The 22,743-nt window shown below is 48.2% G+C and overlaps 4 protein-coding genes across 9 annotated transcripts in view; 2 read left to right on the top strand and 2 right to left on the bottom strand.

Annotated features, from left to right (window-relative positions):
* LOC130518149 (myelin basic protein-like) overlaps positions 1 to 15,975 on the top strand; it is a 54,825-nt gene extending 38,850 nt beyond the window's left edge. Inside the window, exon 5 of one of the 2 annotated variants that reach the window (XM_057020540.1) lies at positions 15,963 to 15,975. The gene's annotated coding sequence lies outside the window, so the exon portion shown is untranslated. The remainder of the gene's footprint in view (positions 1 to 15,962) is intronic. The other variant, XM_057020537.1, reaches the window with a different exon arrangement.
* Positions 38 to 9,435, bottom strand: ago3b (argonaute RISC catalytic component 3b). Of its 2 annotated transcripts, none has more exons than XM_057020500.1 (20): positions 9,281 to 9,435; positions 8,848 to 9,032; positions 7,654 to 7,819; positions 7,441 to 7,561; positions 7,135 to 7,343; positions 6,809 to 6,945; positions 6,589 to 6,723; positions 6,416 to 6,503; positions 6,192 to 6,339; positions 5,826 to 5,945; positions 5,612 to 5,755; positions 5,080 to 5,213; positions 4,763 to 4,947; positions 4,511 to 4,670; positions 4,290 to 4,380; positions 3,819 to 4,013; positions 3,593 to 3,727; positions 3,355 to 3,456; positions 3,086 to 3,285; positions 38 to 2,703 (listed from the first exon to the last, which is right to left on the bottom strand). In XM_057020500.1, the coding sequence occupies exons 2-20, from the start codon at positions 8,864 to 8,866 to the stop codon at positions 2,595 to 2,597; spliced, it is 2,598 nt and encodes an 865-aa protein (XP_056876480.1). In that variant the 5' UTR covers positions 8,867 to 9,032; positions 9,281 to 9,435; the 3' UTR covers positions 38 to 2,594. The 2 variants fall into 2 exon arrangements, with proteins under 2 accessions (XP_056876480.1, XP_056876479.1); XM_057020499.1 differs by having other exon boundaries at positions 8,848 to 9,116; positions 9,281 to 9,429.
* On the top strand, positions 9,442 to 12,967 carry olah (oleoyl-ACP hydrolase). 4 transcript variants are annotated; one of them, XM_057020527.1, is made up of 7 exons: positions 9,442 to 9,652; positions 10,637 to 10,766; positions 10,875 to 11,013; positions 11,256 to 11,355; positions 11,747 to 11,916; positions 11,983 to 12,065; positions 12,383 to 12,967. In XM_057020527.1, the coding sequence occupies exons 1-7, from the start codon at positions 9,596 to 9,598 to the stop codon at positions 12,523 to 12,525; spliced, it is 822 nt and encodes a 273-aa protein (XP_056876507.1). In that variant the 5' UTR covers positions 9,442 to 9,595; the 3' UTR covers positions 12,526 to 12,967. The 4 variants fall into 4 exon arrangements, with proteins under 4 accessions (XP_056876507.1, XP_056876510.1, XP_056876509.1 ...); XM_057020530.1 differs by having other exon boundaries at positions 9,637 to 9,652; positions 10,637 to 10,812; XM_057020529.1 differs by lacking the exon at positions 9,442 to 9,652 and adding an exon at positions 9,799 to 10,534 and having other exon boundaries at positions 10,637 to 10,812.
* On the bottom strand, positions 12,969 to 22,588 carry slc9a3.1 (solute carrier family 9 member A3, tandem duplicate 1). Its single transcript, XM_057020501.1, has 16 exons — positions 22,228 to 22,588; positions 16,638 to 16,940; positions 16,380 to 16,540; positions 16,101 to 16,179; positions 15,850 to 16,027; positions 15,549 to 15,769; positions 15,255 to 15,457; positions 15,078 to 15,167; positions 14,930 to 15,000; positions 14,726 to 14,855; positions 14,508 to 14,644; positions 14,237 to 14,366; positions 13,925 to 14,098; positions 13,783 to 13,834; positions 13,620 to 13,703; positions 12,969 to 13,543 (listed from the first exon to the last, which is right to left on the bottom strand). Exons 1-16 carry the CDS (start codon positions 22,502 to 22,504, stop codon positions 13,248 to 13,250), a joined length of 2,586 nt encoding a protein of 861 aa, XP_056876481.1. The 5' UTR covers positions 22,505 to 22,588; the 3' UTR covers positions 12,969 to 13,247.
* Positions 22,589 to 22,743: the final 155 nt, after the last annotated feature.

Raw genomic sequence — 22,743 nt, 5'->3', positions numbered from 1 at the left:
TCTCACCTTTTATGACCAAACATCAAATACAAACAGGTCTGATTCATCACAGTATTTATTCCCAAAAATTTTAATATGACAACCAAATAAAAAGACTAAACTCAGGACCAAGACCAGACGACTAAAATAAAAAAGCCTTGATGTAGTTTTACTGTGAAAAAAACTGTTGAACAATCAGCAACAATATAATCATATAGTAATAATAATAATAATCCATAATAATAAGCGTATCGATGCTGTAAAACAACCGTGTTTTCGTGATGCAGCCAAACAGATTCTTGTATCATTGTGGGGACTCCCCTAACGTGGGGGACGGGCACTCGCGGAGGAACCGCCGGACTCAACGGTCCCAAACGTGTAAACATGAAAACGTCCCAGCTGATAAAAGAGCCGAAGCAGGTTCGTTATTGCCGTCCGGGTTAGAGGTTAGTCGTGGCAGAGAGACCGATGCTACGTAACGGCGACGGCGTCCGTCTGTTTCAGTCTTCACAAATGTCGTTGTGCTTTGGAGAACCCGTCTGCTGAGGTGATCTCCACAGGCCTTTTGGTCCGGTTGGCTCCTCACTCATCAGTTCTGCATATTTTTGTGTTCTTGGCATAAATCAGAGGTAAACACGAACGAGCACATCCCCCCCATCCGGCCCTACAGTACGTCAGGTATCGGTACATCCATACGTCCGGGGGCCTGGCGGGCCCTTCTACAACTTAAGATGTCTTTGATTTACTCTTTTACTCAGCACCATCGGGAAAGGCACAGTCTAACGGACTCCTCGCTCACGCCGCCTCCTGTAAATATGCAGAAGGAATAAAAAGCAGAAATGTCTCTGAAACCTCTGGAGAGCTTCTGAGATGGTGACGACGGTCCGGAGGTCAGACCAGGGGGGCCGACGGGCCCCCCCCGACCTGCCGGCTCGGCCCACGATCACATCATGCACCTGTGATGGTGAGTTTAGAACCACAGCTCTGCGCGTAAATAAGTCGGACCACATCATTTTCACAAGCTTGGCTGGGGGGAATAAAGGCAGCTACTGCGGCGGCGCTGTAGGACGGCCCACAGGCGCCACCCCGCTCGTTTCATCAGTGGGGGGGTTAAGGCTGGAGACCGAGAGCGCTCACGTCACACGTGCGCACAAGAATCCTCCTTAAGTTCAGTGAGATGCTGGTAATGTGTGACCCTTATGAGCTCCATGCACGCACACATGCACGCACACACACGGGGACGACGGGACTGAAAACTGCAAATGTCCCTTCAAGTGCAGTAAAACACACTTAATCTCTGTATTAAATAGAAGATAAATTATTAAATAGTGTGCTCTCCGTAGCAGCCTGGCTTGTTTCACTCAGCAGTGTCATTAGAGCCCCCTCAAGATGGCGTCCCCCCCCTCCCCGCTCCCCCGGTGGTTTGGTCCATGTGATTAACATGAGGGCTTCCTCTGCACTCTTGCTGGACATTGAACAGATCAGAGAATTCTCATCAATGATCTGATTGGAATCGCATCAGTGGGAGGAGGTATGAGAAATGCATGGATCAGATGAGAGAGGAGGAGCTACGTGACCTCAAGCTGAAATATGACTCCGTTAAGGTCCCTCTCGTGTCAGCGACCGTCGGACATCATCTGCTGCTTCACTTTATGGCTCATGTGATGAGTAGAACCGGCCGATGGGCTAAAGCTGCCTCAGCCTTTGGCTGGTGGAGAACAGAGGCTTTTACTGCAAGAACCAATTAGTGATTAGAACTATCGGCCACATGAGCGTCACACAAACTCTGGAACCACTTAAAGACCTCGGTCGACCCGTCCGTTCACCAACAATCAGGCACTTTGAGTTAACACGACACAGACAACTGTCCTGTCAGCAATACTGTACATTCGCAGAACCATAAACGCCACGCCCGCCGCAGCGCCCACGCCCGCCTCAGCGCCCACTACTGCCGTGGCGCCAAGACCTTATTGCACTGGAGGAGTTGATGACGACAACACTGGCCAGTTCCTGTTGTGAGACGTTTGTCAGACGACACCAACTCTATTGCTCCAAAGTGTCAATATACCTTTAAAAAAATCATAAATAGCAAGGATAAAACACACCAAATGGTTGGATAAAAGACTTTGTACCAAGCTGAAGTCTACAGTCACCTGACCCAGCAGAGGTCAGAGGTCAGTCGGTGTCTCTGCGGTGATGCTTCATGACATCACATTTAAGGAGACAGAAGGGACCACGGAGGCGACCTGCCCGGTCAGCGGAGCGCTGACAGGAACACTACACACAGCACCAATGTCCAGACCAGCTAAAAGCAAAGAATCACAACATGGGGCTCATCGGAAGGCCACAGAGCCACCTGGACCTGAGTGGTTCTGCTTCATGAAGGAACCTGCTGAGCTGCTGTCAGATCAAGCCTGATCACAGCTGAGAGCAAAGAGACACTGCAGCTGGTCTCCATCCAGGCCCAGTGGTCACATGTGCAGCAGTGTGTGTGTGTGTGTGTGTGTGTATATGTGTGTGTGTGGGGGGGAGGGGGGATCCTCTGTGTGGCCACACAGACTGGCTCTGGCTCTCATCATATACTGGACCTACTGGAGAGAAGGAGGCCAGTACATTTAGGCGAAGTACATGGTCCTCAGGGTGTCATGGTGGATCTGCACAGCCTTGGCCAGAGCCTGGGGGTCCCTGCCGTTGCTCTGCCCTGAGACATGGCTGCCCTCAGCACTGCAGAGACAGGAAGTAAGCCACACATCCGTTAGCATGCAGGTCTCATGATCTCAGACCAAGAGAAATCAGGGAAAGATGGAAAAATGACTTCCTTATTGATGGTTGTGAACGTGCACACGCCTGGCGTGCACAGCTCATATTAGCCGTCTGCTAAAGGGCCTTAATGCTCCTGTTCTATATGGACTATGTCACCTTTTTAACAGCCTACAGTAATGACTGACAGGATCCATATGGGAGCAAATTTCCGCCCACAAACAATGCGTACGCTTCATGTGCACGTTGCCATATGTTGCACACACATAGAAACCTGTATGTTACAGCTGCTACTGAGGTTATGTCACTGAAAACAAACAGACAGGAACGCTCCAGTTTCCCCCACCTGTCGTGCTCTTTATCAACCAGGTGGTAACGAGCGCGGAACGCCACCAAGTGGGCGTAGTACGCCGGTGCAGGGATGGAGACGGAGCGCGTGCAGCGCACGTAGGTGTGGCACAGCTGGTAGGTGAGGAGCTGGAACTCATCACTGGTGAAGCAGTTGTCGTCCCACAGGACGTGATAGTGGGAAGGTCGGCTGGTCCCCTGGGGAGGAAAGAGCAGGTGAAGCAATAGCAGCATAAAGGGGCGTGGCTCCGCCAGCCTGAAGCTCACCTGGATGCCAGCATGACTGCAGAGGTAAAAGTCAAACTCGTAGGGGTGGGTGATGTCTGTGTCCACAGTGGTGCCCGCAGGGATGTTTCCACTTCGACCCACCTGAGAGCAAAAACAGATGAAGGTCATCTGGTTGAACTGTCCCGACTCTGGGTGTGGAAGACTTCAGTCACCTGATCAGGTTGGTACAGGAGTGTGTGAGTACTGAGAGCACACTGAGGCTCTTTGTCTGACTCACCCGCTCGTTGCGATCTGCACAAAAGAGCCGTGTGTGATGGCGTTTCTGCACAACAATGTAAGTAATCCCGGGCTGGTAATCCTTCTCCAGACTGATGCAGGCCTCCCTGATGGCCAGCAGCTCGTAGTAGAGCACCTACACACACACACACACACACACACACACACACGGCTCCTAACCTGCTTCTGTAACAACGACTTCACTCTTCTGCAACTGCTGTCTGTACCTGTCTGAACTGTCCTTCCGACACACCGTCCCTGTAGAAGATGATCCTGGTCGGCTTGTAGCGGGTCGATTTGTAGAACTGGATCAGAAGTTCTCGCACCATCGAGGCCAAATCCTGGATCACCTCCTGCCGTGGCCTCTGGACTCGGACTGTGGCGCAGTACCTGCTGGGGTGAGCATCCATGCTGCCCACCACCTACACACACACACACACACACACACACACACAAAGCTCTCTGATCAGCTAAGGAAGGTTATTGTTCATATTTACACCACACTATGTTACAGACAACAACCCAGACAGACTAAAAATGTAGCCTTCCTTGAGTTTAATGATGCGTTTTATGTTTGGGTTGAGGAAAAAAGGTTCTACAAGAAACAACAAATGTTGCTTCGACATGTTTTCTAGTGTCCTTACATAAACAGACAGGTGGACAGACAGAAAGACAGACAGGAAACCCTGAGATCTCACCGCTGCGATGGAGGGCTTCTTGCCATCCCCTGCTGGAGGGTGAGTGACATCAGCCCCCAGGAAGATGACAGGCTGCTGGAACACCGAGGGCCTGTGAAGGGGAGAGAGTCAAAAAGAGGCAGGCTTGAGCCACACTCTCACACACAGACACACAGGTTCAAAGGTGACGTGCCGCCGGATCAGCGCCGGCAGCTGTGAGCCAGCCTGTGTGCTAGTAGTACCGTTGGTGTGGAACCAGAATGTTGTTGATTCCTCCCAGTTTGACGTTGATCTTGAGGCAGAGGTTGGACAGGGTCTGAGGAGACGTCTTCACCACATTCTTCACCTGCACACACTGCGTGGCCATGCCCAGCAGGGTGTCGCCCACCCTCTTCACCTCCGCTGTGGGTCACAGAACACATCACAACTGCATTCTGGGGACTTTCCTCTATAATTCATGTGTCCTTTTGTTGTGGTTTTCCCACTGGTTGTACCATAAACTGGGGTCTTTCCAGGCAGGATGACGATGATGAGCTGCAGGCCGCCGTACGTGTTCTTCAGGTGTCTGAACATGGGCTCCACGCTGTCGGCTCCCTGGGCGTATTTACAGAAACATGGCTGACCCTGGATCGGCATCCCGGCGTCCTTGGAGATCTTTCGAAGCTGGTCAGTGAAACTCCTGCATGAGGAACATTAATGACACCATTGTCACTGTAAAGCCGTCACTATGACAACTGGGTCAGATGATTCAAGATGATTTAGCTGCAGCTCAGGTTCCGTCTGAACCTGAACGATGAGCAGCAAGACTCACTTGAGGATCTCCTCCCGGCACTGCCTCTGCGTGGCGAAGCAGGCGATGGCCCACATCTTGATCTCCACGCCGGTGTGAAACTGCTTCCCCCTCATGTCCCAAACGCCGTGGCTTGGTGTGGCCACGGTGCGGTTCTGGAACAACAGGCACGGTTTATCTGCTGCAGGTGACACTCGGACCCCTGACTCAGAATTCCAACTTAAACACATTTAACTTCAATCAACAAAACCGTCTGAGAAACGCCAATAATACAGGCAACTCGATACTGACACGAGAGAGAGGTCTGCACCAGGAACAACACTGTGTGTGTGTGTGGTGTGTGTGTGTGTGTGTGTGTGTGTGTGTGTGACAGCACTGCGGGACAACAGGTAAATCAGCAGTTACTCTGGTGCATTGACAATCATATTTTGAATCCTTATGTTCATTAGTGGACATTCTCATTTTTTAATAAAACCGTAAAAACACACACGCAAACACACACACGAACAAACACACACATGCAAATGTGTAGGTATGATAAAAGGGAAGGTACCATAAACTGCTCAGAGCTCACCCTGCCGCCATACTGCAGCATGGGGGCCGGCAGGACGCGGCCCGTCACCTGCGCCATCTCATCACGGACACGGAACTGAAACTCCTGAACAAACGGGTCGGCCTCGTAATTTGCGCTTCTCACCTGCAAAAAATGGGGCAGATTATGAGTGGAGGTTTGCCCCAAAGAGCAGAAAAGCAGCCGTGATGCCCACCAGCCTGCTGATCTCCTCCTGCCTGTCGGGGGCAGAGCGAGCCGTGGCCTTGATCATGGTGGACGTCTGGTTGTCTGTCAGCTTTTTGATGCAGCGCTGTCCAGCCACGATGTTGCACACCTGAAGCAACAGGTCCAGGAATCAGCCACATGTAAGAACCATCTACTTCTCTATTCAGATCTAGATAAGTTGGTATTTAAAGCAGCTCTGATGCTGGATGATTGTGGAAGTTGATTATCAAGAGCCAGCATCATTTTAGATGCATCCTGAAAACTGCAGAATTTAAACGCTGTTGTTACATGAAATCTGTTGAAGGAATTACGGGGACTTGTTCTCCAAGGTGGAGTCAGACAAAGACGGGTTTACCTCCAGGGGCAGGTAGGTGTGCTTCTGCTCCTGGCCCACCTGCAGACAGGGCAGATGGGGGTACTTTAGCTGCAGGTTGTACTTCTCTCTGAAGTACTGCGCCACCGTGCGTTCAACAGTCTGACCGCTCTCCAGCTGCAGCGGAAACCTGGACATTTGTCATAAAAGGGACGTTGTTAGCGCGAGCGGCTGGGCCTCGGCTGGACTGTGATGCACAGACGCACGTCTGGAGGCTGGCAGGGCGCCGGGTGACGTTGCAGACTCTGTACTTCCTGCGCATGGTTCCACAGTGCGTCACTTCCACCTTCAGACCTGCCAAAGTGGTGCAGAGGATGCTGATGCGGTCAGAGCAGGTCGGGTACACACAGCAGCCGTGCACACCTTCCTCGCCACCTACCTTTGATCTCTTTGGTAAACTTGACCCTGTGGGAGTCGGCGAGGGGGCGCGGTTGCTCGTCAATGTTGTGAATGTCCAGGATTTCACACATGAACTGGATCACAGGCTGGGCCTTATAAAACGCTGTGGCTGACACTGTGGGGAGGAAGGAGGTGCTCAAGCCACCACAGAAGCAGCCGCGTGTGGCACGTTTGGACATTTGAGCCCCGCTTTATCTCACCGTCGATGTTCAGCATCATTTTCCACATGGCTGGTCGAACAGACTGATGGAAGCCAAACCAAACTTCTCTGCCTCCACCGAGAGGGTGGTCGTAGCCCTCAGGGGAAGAAAAGAACGATCGTCCCACTGGGGTGTACCTGATGACCACAGTTCACCTCCTTTATTACAGCTCAATCATTCAATCTTATGTGTTGGTCCAGCGGTAGCTCGGTCTGTGGGGGTGTTGGGACACCCTCAGAGCACTGTTGGAGTGCCCTTGAGCATGTACCGATCACACAAACTGCTCTGATCGCTCAGCCTTTAGAACAGCAAGGTCAACCACTCACTTCATGGAAGGTAAGTGACGAAGGACGACGTCCACCGCGTGAACCGGGTTGGTGCTAACGGGTTTCTCCAGGTCTACAGGCTCAGAAGCAGCGTGTCCAGTCAGGACTTCGTGAAGCATGTGCCAGCTGACCAGAGACACAAACTTGATGGTGACTTTAAATGGACGGTCCTTCCCACCGTCGCCAGGCAGCGTCACATCCAAATCAACCTGAGGAGCCAGACAGGGGTGAGCCAAACCCACAGAAGCCCGGGAGGACAGACACGAGGCTACCACACACAATTGCCCAGGTTTCTGCGAGACTTACCCCCCCAGAGGCCACGGGCAGCGCTTTAACCGTGTACAGGCTCCTCTTACCATCATAGACTGGAAGACAGTCCCCAAAAATAGTCACCTTGAAATGCTGGACCATGGAGTCCACCACCTCCCTGAATGAAAGTTAGACGAAATGTCGGTCAGGTGACACACGACAAGCTGAGCTCTTCACACTCGGACTAAACCAGTTCAGTCTTGGTCCTACCTGTTGACTCGGCGGGGACATCTATCAGGTTTAATGTCCACCTCATAAAGATAGACATCAATCTTTGGGATCTCCACCTGGAAGCAGTTGGCAAGGAGCTTGATGGGTTTCCCGATAGTGCCATAGCCAGGTCGCCGTGGCAACGTAAAAAGGGCTTGGGCTCCTCCTACAGCAACACCAGAAAAAACACGAACACGATAAACGCAGAAATTAAGAATAAGATCAGCACAAACGAAGCCGCTTTAAATCACATCTACAATGTTAAACCGATGATTTAATTAATGATAAAATGATCAGCACTGTGTTTGCTACTGTACCGACTGACAGTCAACAGCTCCAACACTGTTTATTACTGATGACTTCTCAAACCAACACCTTTAATATTTATAAGTAATTCACTGATGGAATTCCTAGCTAAAATTAGAGAGATTAAAATGTATAAATGGGATCCTGCTAACAAGCTCTGAGAGGCAGACAGACAGGGAAACAGGCAGACAGACAGGCAGGCAGACAGACAGGCAGGCAGACAGACAGGCAGGCAGGCAGACAGGCAGGCAGACAGACAGGCTGCTCGATACATGAACCTCTCAAACTCTCTTCAGAGGTGAAGCCGTTAAAAAATAAGTTCACAATGTCATCAACTCCAATAGTTGATGTTTGTCCCTGAATTTTTTCTCAGCAGCCATCTTTAGTGCGGTGCGTTTGCAGGCCGCTCTGTCCCCTGTGTCGTTCCCATGGTGACGATGTCTGCGTTGCTACAACCTTTATATGGCAACAAAGGCATGCCAACACCAGGAAGAAAAGCTGTGCACATGGAGTGGTGTCACTTATTTCCCTTGTTTCTTATCATAGGATCAACATTTGACCACAGGAACACAGATTCATGTCCTCAATACATCTGTCAGGGTCAGGGGTCAGTGTGGGTCAGGGTCATTCACACACACACAAACACACACACACACACCTCAGACACATCTGACAGGGTCAACACCTGCCACTGACAGCCGACAGCAATGACGTGGTCAAACCAGAAAGCCGGTAAACTGGTTTTGAGATGGACGCACACGGATATAGCTACAAAAGTGAGCAGCGTCCCCCAGTGTGCGTGTGTTAGATATAAAAGAGAATTTAACCGCGGTGTTTCAGATCAGTTTGCTCCTGAACACCCGGTTACCGGGGTGACCGATCACCCACCTGTTGTTCCGATTTCCATTCATGGGGTCTCTGTCCGGATGACCCGGCTCCCAGTGACAACTTGGCTCGGTTGAACCTTCAAGTCCAGCGGGCGTCGCGGCTCTTCGAGCCCTCAGTGGGATCGCTGATGTGGAACCGGGCCGCTTGGGCTTCCCTTTCGGTTGGAAGTCTTTCCCCCGGACAATCTACCGCAAATGACAGCTCAAAGTTGGTTGTAGTCGCCCCGCTGCATGCAGGACTTCAGACAGGAGCGGCTGATAAAGCGTGACCTGGGGGTGATTTAGTGAATACGGGGGTGTTTGAGGGACTTTGGCTCTGAAGTTGGTTACATTTCACCGACTCTCGTTAGCGGCTAACTGCGTTAGTTAGCTTTAGCCAGGGCAACTACCAACTGTCAACTCGACACATGAGGCCGATATATCGGCAGATTTACCCCGTCAGTGCTTGAGTTCGTCGTCCCAGCCGGTGGATGAGACAGTTTGGTGTTGTTTATAAGATAAATGTGTGCTGTTCGGTGCCCTCCTCGGTATCGGCCAGAGCCGGTGTGAAATCTGCTCTCAGCCTCCACAGATGTCAAGCTGGCGACAAGAGAAGCGATGCACGTCCGCGATTCTCTGTTCAGACTGCCGGCAGCCGCAGCTACACCGCAATTACTTTATTTTGACAGTTGTAATAACTTCCGGTATTCCGCTACTCAACGCCGTGTACCTTGACAGACCATGCGCGTCACTGAGGGAGACCTGTCAGGATGTACCAACTGTCGAAAACAACGTCACTTCCTGAAAACTGTCCCTCAACTGTTGGCGTCAGTTTTATGCATGACTTATGATTAAGATGTGTGTCCGTTGTCCATCTCTAGCATTATACTCATTAAGCAATAGTATCGTGGAGCCTTTGTCCTTAGTTTGTGAGAAATTTGCAAAAAAGATATAGGTAGTTCTATTGCTGTTATTGTACTGTACTGTACTATACTAGAGGTTCCACTCATAGCTGCTACAATCACGGGCTGCCCAGAGGGTTTTGTCTGTCTCTTTTTTGCTAAATGTTAATGGCTTGCTGGGCATGAAGGGTTATTTCCCACAGAAAGGGTATGACTACCAGTCAGATCTCTCCCAAACATCCCCAATGACAGATTTTGCTCTTCTGTCTAATCTGAACATTTGCAATATGATTTGAAAAGTGACATTAACCCAAATTAATGCCTGCCAGTCAATGCAAAAAGTCACTTCTAACTAAATCTCTCAAGCTTGGTAAAGAAAATCGCTTACTGTGTGTTCATGATTTCAGTTTTGACTCGAATAATTGTTTCATAATCTGTTGTTATATCTGGGTCCACCCTAATTATCAGCAGAGGATTGAAAAATGTCTAAAATTGATTTTTTTGTTTTATTTTGTTTAAATATAGGTTCTTGACTAAATCTAAAAGGACAGGTAGTAGGATTTTATTAACAAATTGTTACACATGACATGCTAAACTAAAAAGCTACTTTTCTTTCGGCCCTGCAGTGTCTGTAGATGACCTAAAGGTGGCGGTAGTGTAAATCTTCTCCCGCCCTGTCCAGTCAGTTTACTAACGAAGAAGAGGAAGTAGGAAGTACAATGAGACAGGAGAAATAAATGGACTGACAGCAACAGATCGTCGTTTTACACATTAAACTCATATGGGACTCAACATATTTGCTTTAAGGTTAAATAGATTTTGTTGAAGCAACAGCATTTTTGCTTGTTTTTTAACAATGGGGTGGGGAAAAGTTAATCAGCTTTGATTGACTTTGATATTTGATCTTAGATGGAAAAGGTGATCACCTGTTTTAAGAAGAGGCCAGATGCTGTGAACAGGTTGATTTGTTTCCCCTGGGCAGGTGGAGGCTCTATACACTACGCACGCTGGGGAAATGTCCTCAGCTGCTCCACCGAAGGTAACACCTGAAAGATGCTCCACAGCAGTGCATGTGCACCTGACAGGTACAGCCTGAAGCATCTATGAAGTACAGGAGATTTATTTCACCATTTCCTGTTTCTTCCAGTGTTGGCTGTCACACTTCCAGGCAGAGAGAGCCGAGCCAAAGAGCCATTCTTTCACAGTATGCAGCAGATCGTGGATGAAGTTATTGGCACATTGCTGCCGGTGCTGAAAGAGAAGCCATTTGCTCTTTTTGGCCACAGGTAGAACATGCAGAAAGTCCTGGTTGTTATAATAAAAAGTGTAAACATCATTTTCATTACATTTCATTTTCCCCTGGAGTCCATTTCCATGGATGATACCAGTTTATGAGTAATACACACTTTAATCACTGCACACATTGTTATACCTTAATCCTTTCTGTTAATCCACTTGTATTTCAAATCAAATGAGGTTTTTAAAGATGAAGCTTCTTCAGAAACAGCTTTTTAAATCTGTGTGTTAGTTTTGGGGCTTTCACCAGTTTGGCTGTGGCAGAAGCTCTGAAGAGGCTCCACAACCTGGAACCCGTTCACCTGTTCCTGTCTGGAGCCTCTGCACCGTATGTGAGTGGGCCTGACCAGACCAGACCAGACGACAGACAGACAGATCATTTTTCAAACATATTTGCTAAAGTGAGACAGGAAATGAGGAACACAAAAAACCGTAATATATAAAAAAAAACACTTTTTCAACATGAAAAAGAAAAAACATTTGTAATCCTGCATTGTGGCCTGTTGATTATTTTATTCTCTAACATATATTGCCAACATCTTATTATTAAGGTATCAAAAGGAATAAATACATACAATTGTAACATGTATATCAATGCATAGGTGGATATAATACTCTTTGCACCTATATACAGTCCTATAAACACCCACACATGAACATATGCACAACAGACTTCTGAAACATGAACACTGTAATAGGTTTTTGTTGTTTTTGATTTTGCAGTCAGAGATGCGGCTCAGTGCCCCAAAGAGGAGCCACTTATCTGATGAGGACTTTCTTAAATGGCTGACTGTGGCTGGGGGAACTCCCCCTGAGCTGCTGGCTAACCCACAAGTCCTGCAGCTCTTCCTGCCAGCCCTGAAGGCTGACCTGCACCTGGTGGAGAACTACAGGTGTGTTTCCCTTCTCTCTCATCATGGTCTCAGGGAGGAGGCTCAGTTTCTTCTGTCTTCCCTCAGCTGTCCCCCACCAGAGTGCCCCCTGCTGTCCTGCCCAGTCACATGTTTTGATGGGAGTGATGATGTTCCCCATGACCTACAAGGTTAGTCCTCTGGTTAATACACAGAGTCTCTCTCTCTCTAACACACCCACACACTCATGTACTTCTATCTTTGTAAGGACCCCTAAGCCCCATCCCCACCCCAAATCTAACCATCCCCAACTTACCCCCTGACCTCAATTCTGACTCCAAACTTCAAAGTCACAAATTATGGCAGCAAATACAAATATTTTGGTTCTATGGAGCCAGTTGAGGTTTCTGTCATCATTTACCATTATTAAAGAAGAAAGAGGAGAACAACGTTCTGCATCATTTAACTGGAGTCGTGGTCTCTTCTTGTTTATTTAATGACTCGACAGCCTGGAAAAGCATCACTTCAGGAGATTTCACCATCAGGTTGCTTCATGGATCCCATTTTTACCTGAAGGACTCTGGAAATGAGAAAGTGCTGTTGGACTACATCACAAAACAGCTGGAAAGCTCAGAAATGGATTATTTATAATGAATCAGACATGGTTAGGTTTTTTTAAGGACTAAAATCCGTTAATATCAGAGTGTGACGCTAACTCAGCTGTTTTATTAACACTGGAAATGACTGATAATTCTTTTTCATGTCGACTTGTCTGATAGGTAATTTTAATACTTTTTCTCACAAAAAATAAAATTAAAAAAAGATCTTCAGTGAAAGATCTTAGTGAAATAAACTGTCAAGTTTTAATTGACCTGACCAAGAGTTGACCAATTGATTCTGACCAACAGCCATTTATCATCTGCACTTTTTGTCATAGAATTTTAAATAATTGAGAATTCTGTAACATTGTTGTTTTGTGGAAGCAAAACTGGACACAGAATTGATGTTCTTATCATTTTGTGAGGGTTTTGTCCTTAAATGAATCCTTTCACAGTTGAAGATAAGAATGAAATAAAGATAGAATGCCACCGAACTCTTCCAAGCTTCATTCTCTTTTATTATCTGTATATACATCATAAATATCTACATTCATAAAAAGCTTTCTACATTATATCCAGGGTAACAATAATATTGAGCACATGCTGCTAAATGAGGCGTCGGCGTGCACCCAGGATCTGCAATGCTCCTCTGCTCAGTGAAGCATAACAAAAGTAACAGGTTGTGAGTTTGAAGATTCTGCTCATCAACAAAACAGATGTCCTTGGTGTCTATGGGACACAGAAATGTTCTTGTCTGACAGAGGAGGGCTAAAGCTACACGTGGTCACTGTCTTTGGGAGGCGGGGGTGGCGGCGGTGGTGGCCGCCGCTCGCGGCCTCTCTGCGGTGCGGTCTGAGCATCGGCCTCCATGAAGGAATCAGTGGAGCGAGTGCTGATGCGAAGAGGAGCGAGGCGGCGCAGGTTGCTGGGCGTCCAAGGGAGCCTGACCTGGGCCCGTTCTGAAGGAGACACTATACTGCTGTTGAGCTCAGCCTCTGCCAACCACGGAGGGATCTGCAGCGGCGCTACGGGGTCCACGTCTGGCATGAAGGCCGGGTTCTCCACTCCGACTGCACACATTCACATTTTAATTATTAAGAAATGACATCATATCTGAACCATGAAGGAGCTGCTGGATGTTCCTACCTCCTCTTCTGTAGGGGAACATGGGGAAAGAACTGCCTGCAGTGTCATTCCCAGAGGCGCTGTCAGCCTCTGTGAACTCAAAATCTAGAAAAAAGCATAAAGACTTGATTTGAGGAATCCCCAGCTGGACTGAAAAAAGTGTTGTAAGAGTGAAAATACAAACCTTCATCACCAGAGTAGTAACTTCTGCTTTTATCCACTGGCAGCTCTGGCATCTGTGGAAATCAAAGTGATCTTTTCAGTAAATAACAGGGTAAGAACATCTGATGGTCATGCTGCTATAGGCAGTTGCTTTGACCCCTGACCTTTTGCAGCTGGTCTTTCTTTGGATGTTTGGTAATGTGCTTAGGTGGAGCCACACCCATCTTTGCCGATTTAAAGGACTCCAGACGGCTCCTCATGGTCCTCTGGAAGATCTCCTGCACCTCATTTTCATCCTGGTTGACATCCAGACGGCCCCGACTGTACCTGTGACGATGCTGTAAACCACAACAGAGTTTGAGTGACAGTTGGCTGCAGTGGAGGCTCGACAACAAGAATAAAAATGAGAGTTACGCATGTAGAGAAGTGCATAAGTGGTCCATTAGTCTGTAATTGATAGAAGAGATGCTACTCACATGTTTCCTGCCCTTATAGAGATGCTGCTGCAGCAGGTGGTGGCTGTTAATGTCCTCTGACTCCCTGGTGCCCTTCATGGCCGGCTCATCCATTTCCAGGCACACAGATGGGACGGGATCTCTTCTAAAGCTGGCATAAAAAAAGGAGAGCTGTGGTTGAAACGGATTTCACGTCTTTCTTTTGAACATGTCTTTAGGTTTCCGCACGCACACACACACACACACACACACACACACATAGTCTGTACATGTGACTAAGGGGAGCACTCACCCAGTGGGACCATGTTCATTCGACACATCAGCTGTGATGTCGGGCAGCACTTCAGAAAATTCTTCACCAAACTTTTTCTTGAAGTTGATGACTGCATTTCCATTACGGAAAAACTCCAGAGAGCCCCGGCGTTCTCCCTGCAACAGGGACCCCACAGGAGTTCCTTTATCTCCTTTATCTTGGCTGTCTTAAATGTAGTAGTAAAACACAAAGCTCACCTCAGCCACATAACTGGCTGCATCCTTCAGGTTCAGTTGGTGGAAAACACTGAAGACGTGATCCTGGTTCTTCCTGGCAGATGGCTTCATCAACAATTTAGACATCCACTTCTCCTCGAAATGTTTCCATCTGAACAGAGAACAGTCAAAAGCTGCATCTTCATCTAAACAATCATTTTAAAGCGGTTGTAAGTTTTCCCATACTTGTCTCTCATGTAGTTGTGTCCTATCTGTCCTGATACATCTTCTATGGCCACAAGTATGTGATCAAACATCTAAACCAGAGGAGAAGAACATGTAGTACCACCCAGGAAGGATGTGGTCATTTCTGCCGTTTGATTGTGAGTTTTACCTTGTTGTGCACCTTTTCCATAAGTGTGACATCACCAGCTGCGGCTCTTCTCACTTTAAGCCAAGTGACAAGAGGTTTCATTGTGATTCCCTGCGAGAAGGTTAAAGCAAAAGGAAGATGAGATGAACAAGAATGGTGATGAAAACTGGTGAAGCAGCGGAGACCGGTGGTGGCTACCTGAAGAATGACAGTGAAGTACACCACGATGAGGGTTGTACAGATCATGAGATTCTTCTCCTTTATCTTGTTCTCATCTAGCAACGTCGCCAGACCGTAAGCGACGGCCCCTCGCAGCCCACCGTAGCTCATAATCACCTGGTCTATGAACTCTAAGGGTACCAGCCGGAACTTGTTTAGGATCCAGGTGAGGAAGAAGACACCTGTAGAGTCGCAGCCACAAGCACAGTGAGAGTGTAGAGCAGGAAGATCAAAGAAGGTCAGATCCTGCACCAGCAGAGGGAGAAGCCTCACCTATAATTCTGTAGATAAAGATGAAGAGGAGAGTGAGGAGGATGAAGCCCGTGTTCCACACCCAGATCGCCTTATCAATGGCTGAGATGCCGAGGAAGACAAATATGATAGTTTCCGAGCCGTTGGCCAGAACCTTCATCACATATTTGACCGTGATGACGGACTTCTCGTCCATGTTTGAGTTGATGTACTTCTGACAGCATATTCCACAAAAGACTATCCTGAAATTCCAAATGCAGAAATGTTGATCAGACCCATGTTAATGTTGTGAAATCTGCTGCTTCTCTTTCAGTGTACTGACGAAAGGATGGCGGATAGGGACAACATCTCCGCTGTCAGGTAGGCCAGGTACCCTAAGACGAAGACGAAACCGGGCTCGATGATCTGGATGTTTTTGGTGAACCTGGTCAGAAGAGAGATCAGGAGTCCAAAGACAAACCCAACCAGGGACCCACCAAATGCCACCACGAAGAAGGAAACTGTAAGAGCGGAGAATGACAGTTAGCATCTCTGCTGCAGGAATGATGTTCCTCAGCAAACATCAGGCTTCACCTATTCCTTTGATGATCTCCACTGCATTGATTTTGGATCCTCCCAACGACACAAATGCGTCAAACACATTAAAGAGCACCTAAAAAAAGTAAACCAGTTAAAAACACTGACATGAATGAAACTATTTAATCATGTTCTACAAAGAAATCTTCTGGGATTGGGATGAATTCTGGTTCCTGAGCTGTTCTGAGCGGTCCAGGAAGTCCAGGTTTGTGACAAACCCAAGCAGTAATTATGTATTTGTTCAAATTGAGTCTGTGTGAAGCCTGAAAAACGAACCACTGTCACGCCGTCGTTCAGCAGCGACTCCCCGAACACCATGATGAAGAGAACCTCGTTGACGTGGACCTGCTCGAACACGGCGATGACGGCGACGGGGTCCACCGCGGCAATCAGACTGCCAAAGAGAAGATACTGCAGCAGCCCGATGTCCAGGTCCCCTGACATCAGGAGAACAACGAGGTTAGTCTCAGATGAACTCTCCTCTAGAGGACCAGCAACATTAACACGTGGTATCTCAGAATTCTGGAGACTTACCCATGGCCCCGCCCATATGACATCCCCAAAGAGACAACCCCAGGCTGGCGGCGTTCCAGCAGGTACCAATAACAGCATAGACCAGAATACCCCCCAGGTTGCTGAAGAAGAGCTTGTTGGGCATGGAGTAGCCAGTATCCAGGATGATTTGAGGCAGCAGGTAGAAAAAGAAGACCGTTGGGTCCAGCTTGAAGCTCTGCACCTTGTCTGCACCCCAAACTATCCCGCCCAGAATGAAGCCAAAGCATATGAGCAGGGCGCTCTCCGGAATGATGTTGGTCACCTGGTGGTTGGCCTCGATGACTGAGGGAGGAGAAGATGGACGTGAGCAGATAGACGAGCGGATCTCACATCCATCACAACTAAACCATAAAACTAAATCTCTCTGTTGCAAAATTCACAAATCATCAACTTTTTCACTCCACTGAGAAAATATTGCTTTTTATTCTGAGCGTATGATTAACCGATGTTTGCTCTTATTACTCATTTATAGCCGATGGAACCTTCTTGCAAGACTTCAGGTGGGACAAACATGTTCAAACTAGACCCAAGTCTGGTTTGCTGCTTTATATTTGTGCACTTTAACCCACAGGAGAGGGTTATTTAGTCACAGAATAATAGAAGGAAGAGGGTATCGTGCTGACCTTTTCCTCACAGGCTGAGGCCATTTTCCATGAAAGTCCATCTTTTTATATTGACTAGTGTTCAGGTTGGAATCCAGACCCACACTCTGACTAAGTGAAGAGTTTCTCCTTGACTTCTTCGTCTGATCTACATCAACAGTTCAGTTGGTTCAAACTCAACCAAAAACCTCCAAAAAGCACCAAAACTCCTCAACATTTAGTCATCCTCAAACTTTTACTGGTTTTTGAGATACAAAGATGGAATCTTCATCAAATCATTAAAACTCATTCCTTCAACCTTCCTCTCCTATGTGACCCAAGGAATCTTGGGAGATGAAAAGGAACCAGTGACAGGGGCTCCTCGTCATCCTTCTGAAAGCACTGCTGGACTATCACCATGGTAACATTACATACCCAGTTTACACACCCCAACTACCAGAATCCACAGCACCACTAGACAAGGTCCCTTCACGTGGTGCCACTTAAAGGTCACAATGGGGATTCCTGGTGTCCAGTCTTCACCACCAGTCAGGTTTGACCTGGAAGGTTTCGTCTGGACCTCATCTGCATTCACAGTCATCACAGATGCTGCCAGGCAGAGCAGAAACCTCAGACAGACCCGCTGAGACGGCTGCATGGTCCAGATAAAGAAGGTGAAGCACTGAGCCTCCTCTTGTCAGCTTTTTTAACTGCTCTCCTGTGACTCACATATTCACTCAGCTTTCCTGAACTCCTCTATTTTCCAGCCTCGTGCGTGTGAGGGAGTAGAGGTCAGCTCACAAGGAGAGTTTAGGAATGTTTTCTTTCAAGTTCTGTAATGATTGACAGTGATGTTAAAAATGAGACAAATGTTCGCACACAAACTGAGAGCAGAGATGATTTAGTGCCGGATGTAGATCTTTAACTGTCCCACGGGGATTAAAGGACACCATAGCTGATATCCAAGGATCCAGGAGCTGACTTTGCTGCCTGTCTGACTCTTTTCTCTGTCACATCAACACACTTTAGGTTTTACATTCAGTTGATGACTAATTCTGTAACACACTCTGGTTCCCTGAGAGGAATCACTGGATACATCCAAGGTAGTTTTTCTCTGTCAACTGGACTGGGTTTCTTCTCTTGAAGACGTTTCGCCTTCTATCCAGAAGGCTTCTTCAGTTCTGAAATCGCTGGGGAGAGAGCTTGAAAATATATAGCCCCTGTGGACCATTAGCATGCCAATGATCTGGGTGGTCACCTGAGAGTCGTCAGCAGGGTCGTTGGTCGGGTTGTTCACCTAGTTTCTGTTGAGGTGTTGAGGTGAAACGACTCTCAGGTGACCACCCAGATCATTGGCATGCTAATGGTCCACAGGGGCTATATATTTTCAAGCTCTCTCCCCAGCGATTTCAGAACTGAAGAAGCCTTCTGGATAGAAGGCGAAACGTCTTCAAGAGAAGAAACCCAGTCCAGTTGACAGAGAAAAACTACCTTGGATACAATGACCTGGATGACTGAGAATTTACACAGACATCACTGGATACAAAAACAAAACGAAAGTCTATGTGTGAAAAGAGAATAGACACGTTTACCAAAGTAAAGTGGTCATGGGACAACCTTAATCACACCTGAAATACGTGCACGGACGGCTCTTTTGTTCTTGTTGTCATTCATGTGTGACCAGAACTGATCCAGTCATCCTACATTTCAGTTGCTTTGTGACTGTTGTGAATCATTTTTACGAGAACATTAAGCTGCAATCGGGCGTGAATTCGTGCGTTTAATGAACTCCAACGCTGCTGCTGCTCACAGTTAAGGGAACAGGTTCACCAGATGTGAACCATTAATCAAACCAGAATAGCCTCATTCATCACCACATAAAGGTCATTTCCTTTATTTTGAAACATTTCTTCATTTTAATGGTGATTTAGTAAGATAATAAGATGTAGAGAGAGGCCTCATATGATATCTGCTTTGGTGAGGTCAACATTATGAAATGCTGGAATATCAAGACAATCCTGAAAAGTAAACTGATCAAATGTAAAGGCGCTGCTGTCGGCTCAACCCTGTAGGAATGAGCTGGTTCGTAAATGTCTGCAGGTTTTCCTGAGGACGGATCACCAGGATCACCAGGATAACCAGGAGCATCCCAAGGGCTTCTACAAGGATCAAATCCAGAAAGGACAGGAGAAAATAAGCTAATTCTGCTGTGAGGCGTCAGGGTGAGGTCACACCTGAGACACGTGAACATGAGCTTTTGATTACAGACGCTTCTGTTTGTTGTCCATTGTCCTCTGATGAGCACAAGGACAAAGACAGCTTTGTAGATCAGCAGCAGACACTAAATGGTGGAAAATCCTTCAGAAAAGTGTCTCACAAAGCTGAGTTCTTTATAAATTCTCACCCAGAATCAACATCTGACCCTTAAACTAAAAAAAACTGACCAACAAAAAAGGGACTAAATAAGGAACCTTTCAATAACCTTTATCCACCGGACGGCCATCATATCTACAGCTGAACTCTTCTTACAGCTGCCATTGATTGAAATGCTGGACACAGATTAACAGCAACACAACAGCCACAGTCGAGTGTAACGGAGAGAGAAAGTTACCTGGCTGTGTTTCTGCTCGTTATCAGGGTCATTTACAGAGAACAGAAGTCCCATATTTATGTTGTTGGAGGTATACACACAAACACACAAACACACACCTGGACACATCCCATTGGGGTCTGTTGTGTACACATGAATTAATGTGACCACAGAAGGACACCAGCACTTCCTGGGACAGAGGTCAGAGCAGTAAAGTCAGCGTCTCTGTCCGTTACAACCGGGCGTCCAGAACCTCCTGCTGAATTCTGTCACAGCTGGAACTCGTCATACCTGATGGAGGTGTGCTCCAGATTCCCCAGGGCTCAAAATCAGCCCCCATCAGGTAGTAACACTCACTGACCGATTGTTTTTGATGAGACACTAGAAAAAAGTGAACTGATGCTGATAACCACACGTAGTTACACACATAGCCACGTCTGGCTGTCTGTACAGACACACTACAATTGTAGCAGTTGCTGTGTGAACATTGTTGAACTGAATTCAAACTCTATGAACACATGACTGATTTCACGCCTGACTCCTGTTATATCCTGTTGTTTTTATGGTTATAAATAAATCCAATGACTCAGATCAGCTTTCAGTTCCCTGTAATATAAAATATTAGGTGAAATTATATTACGAACCACACACACCCACACACACACATGCCTACACACGTGTGCGCACACGCACGCATGCATGCACGCACGTACACACACACAACCCCCCTCACCCACACGCACACACATGTGCGCACACACGCACACGCACACACACACACACCACACACACACACACACACACACAGACACTCACTCACACACAACCCCCTTCATCCACACACACGCACACACATGCGCACACGCCCGCACACACACACACACACACAACAGACACTCACTCACACACAACCCCCTTCATCCACACACACGCACACACATGCGCACCGCCCACACCACACACATGCCTACACACGTGTGCGCACATGCACGCATGCATGCACGCCCACACACCACACACCCCCCCTCACCCACACACGCACCACATGTGCGCACACACGCACACGCACACACACACACACCACACACACACACACACACACACAGACACTCACTCACACACAACCCCCTTCATCCACACACACGCACACACATGCGCACACGCCCGCACCACACACCACACACACACACCTCCACTACTCACACAACCACCCCCCCTTCATCACACACGCACACACACATGCGCACGCCCCCCACACACACCCACACACACACACATGCCTACACACGTGTGCGCACATGCCGCATGCATGCACGCAACGTACACCACACCACCCCCCCTCACCCACACACACACACACATGTGCGCACACACACACAGACACTCACTCACACACCCCCCTTCATCCACACACACGCACACACATGCGCACACGCACCCTCACACCCACCAACCCCCCCTCACCCCCCTCACCCACGCACACACATGTGTGCGCACACAACCACGCAACAAACACAAACACACACACACACACACACTCACTCACTCACACACAACCCCCCTCATCCACACACACGCACCACACGCGCCACGCCCGCACACACACACACAACACACAACACACACACACACACACACACACACACACACACACGCACACATGCACGCCCCCCCCACACACAAAATCGTTAAGATCAATTTAATTGAAAAACAGACAGACAGACAGACAGACAGACAGACAGTTTAACTAACTTTTTGGAAATCTTAATTTTACAGGGTTGGTGCTCATCACTAATATTTGGAGGACAGACAGCGGCAGGACTGACAGTCGGAGGACAGCAAGTTGGTGGACAGCCAGTCAGTGGACAGCCAGTCAGTGGACAGACAGTCAGGGGACAGACAGTCAGGGGACAGCCAGTCAGGGGACAGACAGTCAGGGGACAGACAGTCAGGGACAGACAGTCAGAGACAGACAGTCAGGGGACAGACAGTCAGGGGACAGACAGTCAGAGGACAGACAGTCAGGGACAGACAGTCAGGGGATAGCCAGAGGGAGGAAAGTCAGTCGGAGAGCAGGCAGTCAGTGGACAGACCGAGGGAGGACAGACAATCGATGGAATGTCCTATAACTTTCTGTCATTTGACAGTCAGGGAGGACAGCCAGTTGGTGGACAGACAGTCAGGGGACAGACAGCTGAATAACAGACGGTCAAAGGACTGACAGTGGGAGGTCAGCAAGTCGGTGGACACCCAATTGGGTGGACAGACAGTAAGGGGACAGGAAATCAGAGGACAAACAAAGGGAGGACATACAGTCGTAGAACAGACAGTCAGGGGACTGTCAGACAGAGAACAGACAGTTGATGGACATACGGGGGACAGACGGGTCAGGACTCACCCAGTTTGCAGAGCCAGCCAACCAGGACCCAGAGGGCCACCAGGTAGGGGGTCTTAACATGTTCCCACTTCCAGCTCACAATTGGTAGAGTAGTGATGGGCTCTGCTTCATGTCCACCTTGTCCGCCCGTCTCATGTCCTGTCTCTGAGCCAGAACTGGATGTGTTTCCGTGCTCATTGGGGCTGGTGCTGAGTCCAGCATCACTGCTCAGACAGGGAGTTGTGGACAGCAGCAGTAAAGTGCAGAGACAAAGTGCAAAGCGCCTCTTGGCTGCCATGGTAACCTTCAGTCAGCCGAGTGTGAGCCGCTCATTCCTCCTGTCTCACCACGAGCGTGTGTTTTAAGACAGGTGAGGTTCAGCCCATCCTGATACCGGAGTGGCTCCTCCCAGCTCGACGCAGATCAGCTCGTCGGGCCACTTTCCTCAATAAAGGAGCTGATGCTCAATGTCACTTACTGAAAAGGTTTCATGAGGAAGTTTTCGCTCATTTCTCCAGCAAACAGGAATAATGGGAA

The sequence above is a fragment of the Takifugu flavidus genome, chromosome 21, assembly GCF_003711565.1.
Source record: "Takifugu flavidus isolate HTHZ2018 chromosome 21, ASM371156v2, whole genome shotgun sequence".
NCBI lineage: Eukaryota > Metazoa > Chordata > Actinopteri > Tetraodontiformes > Tetraodontidae > Takifugu > Takifugu flavidus.
Note: the sequence above shows the minus strand (reverse complement) of the source record. Positions and strands in the feature narration are given on the sequence as shown.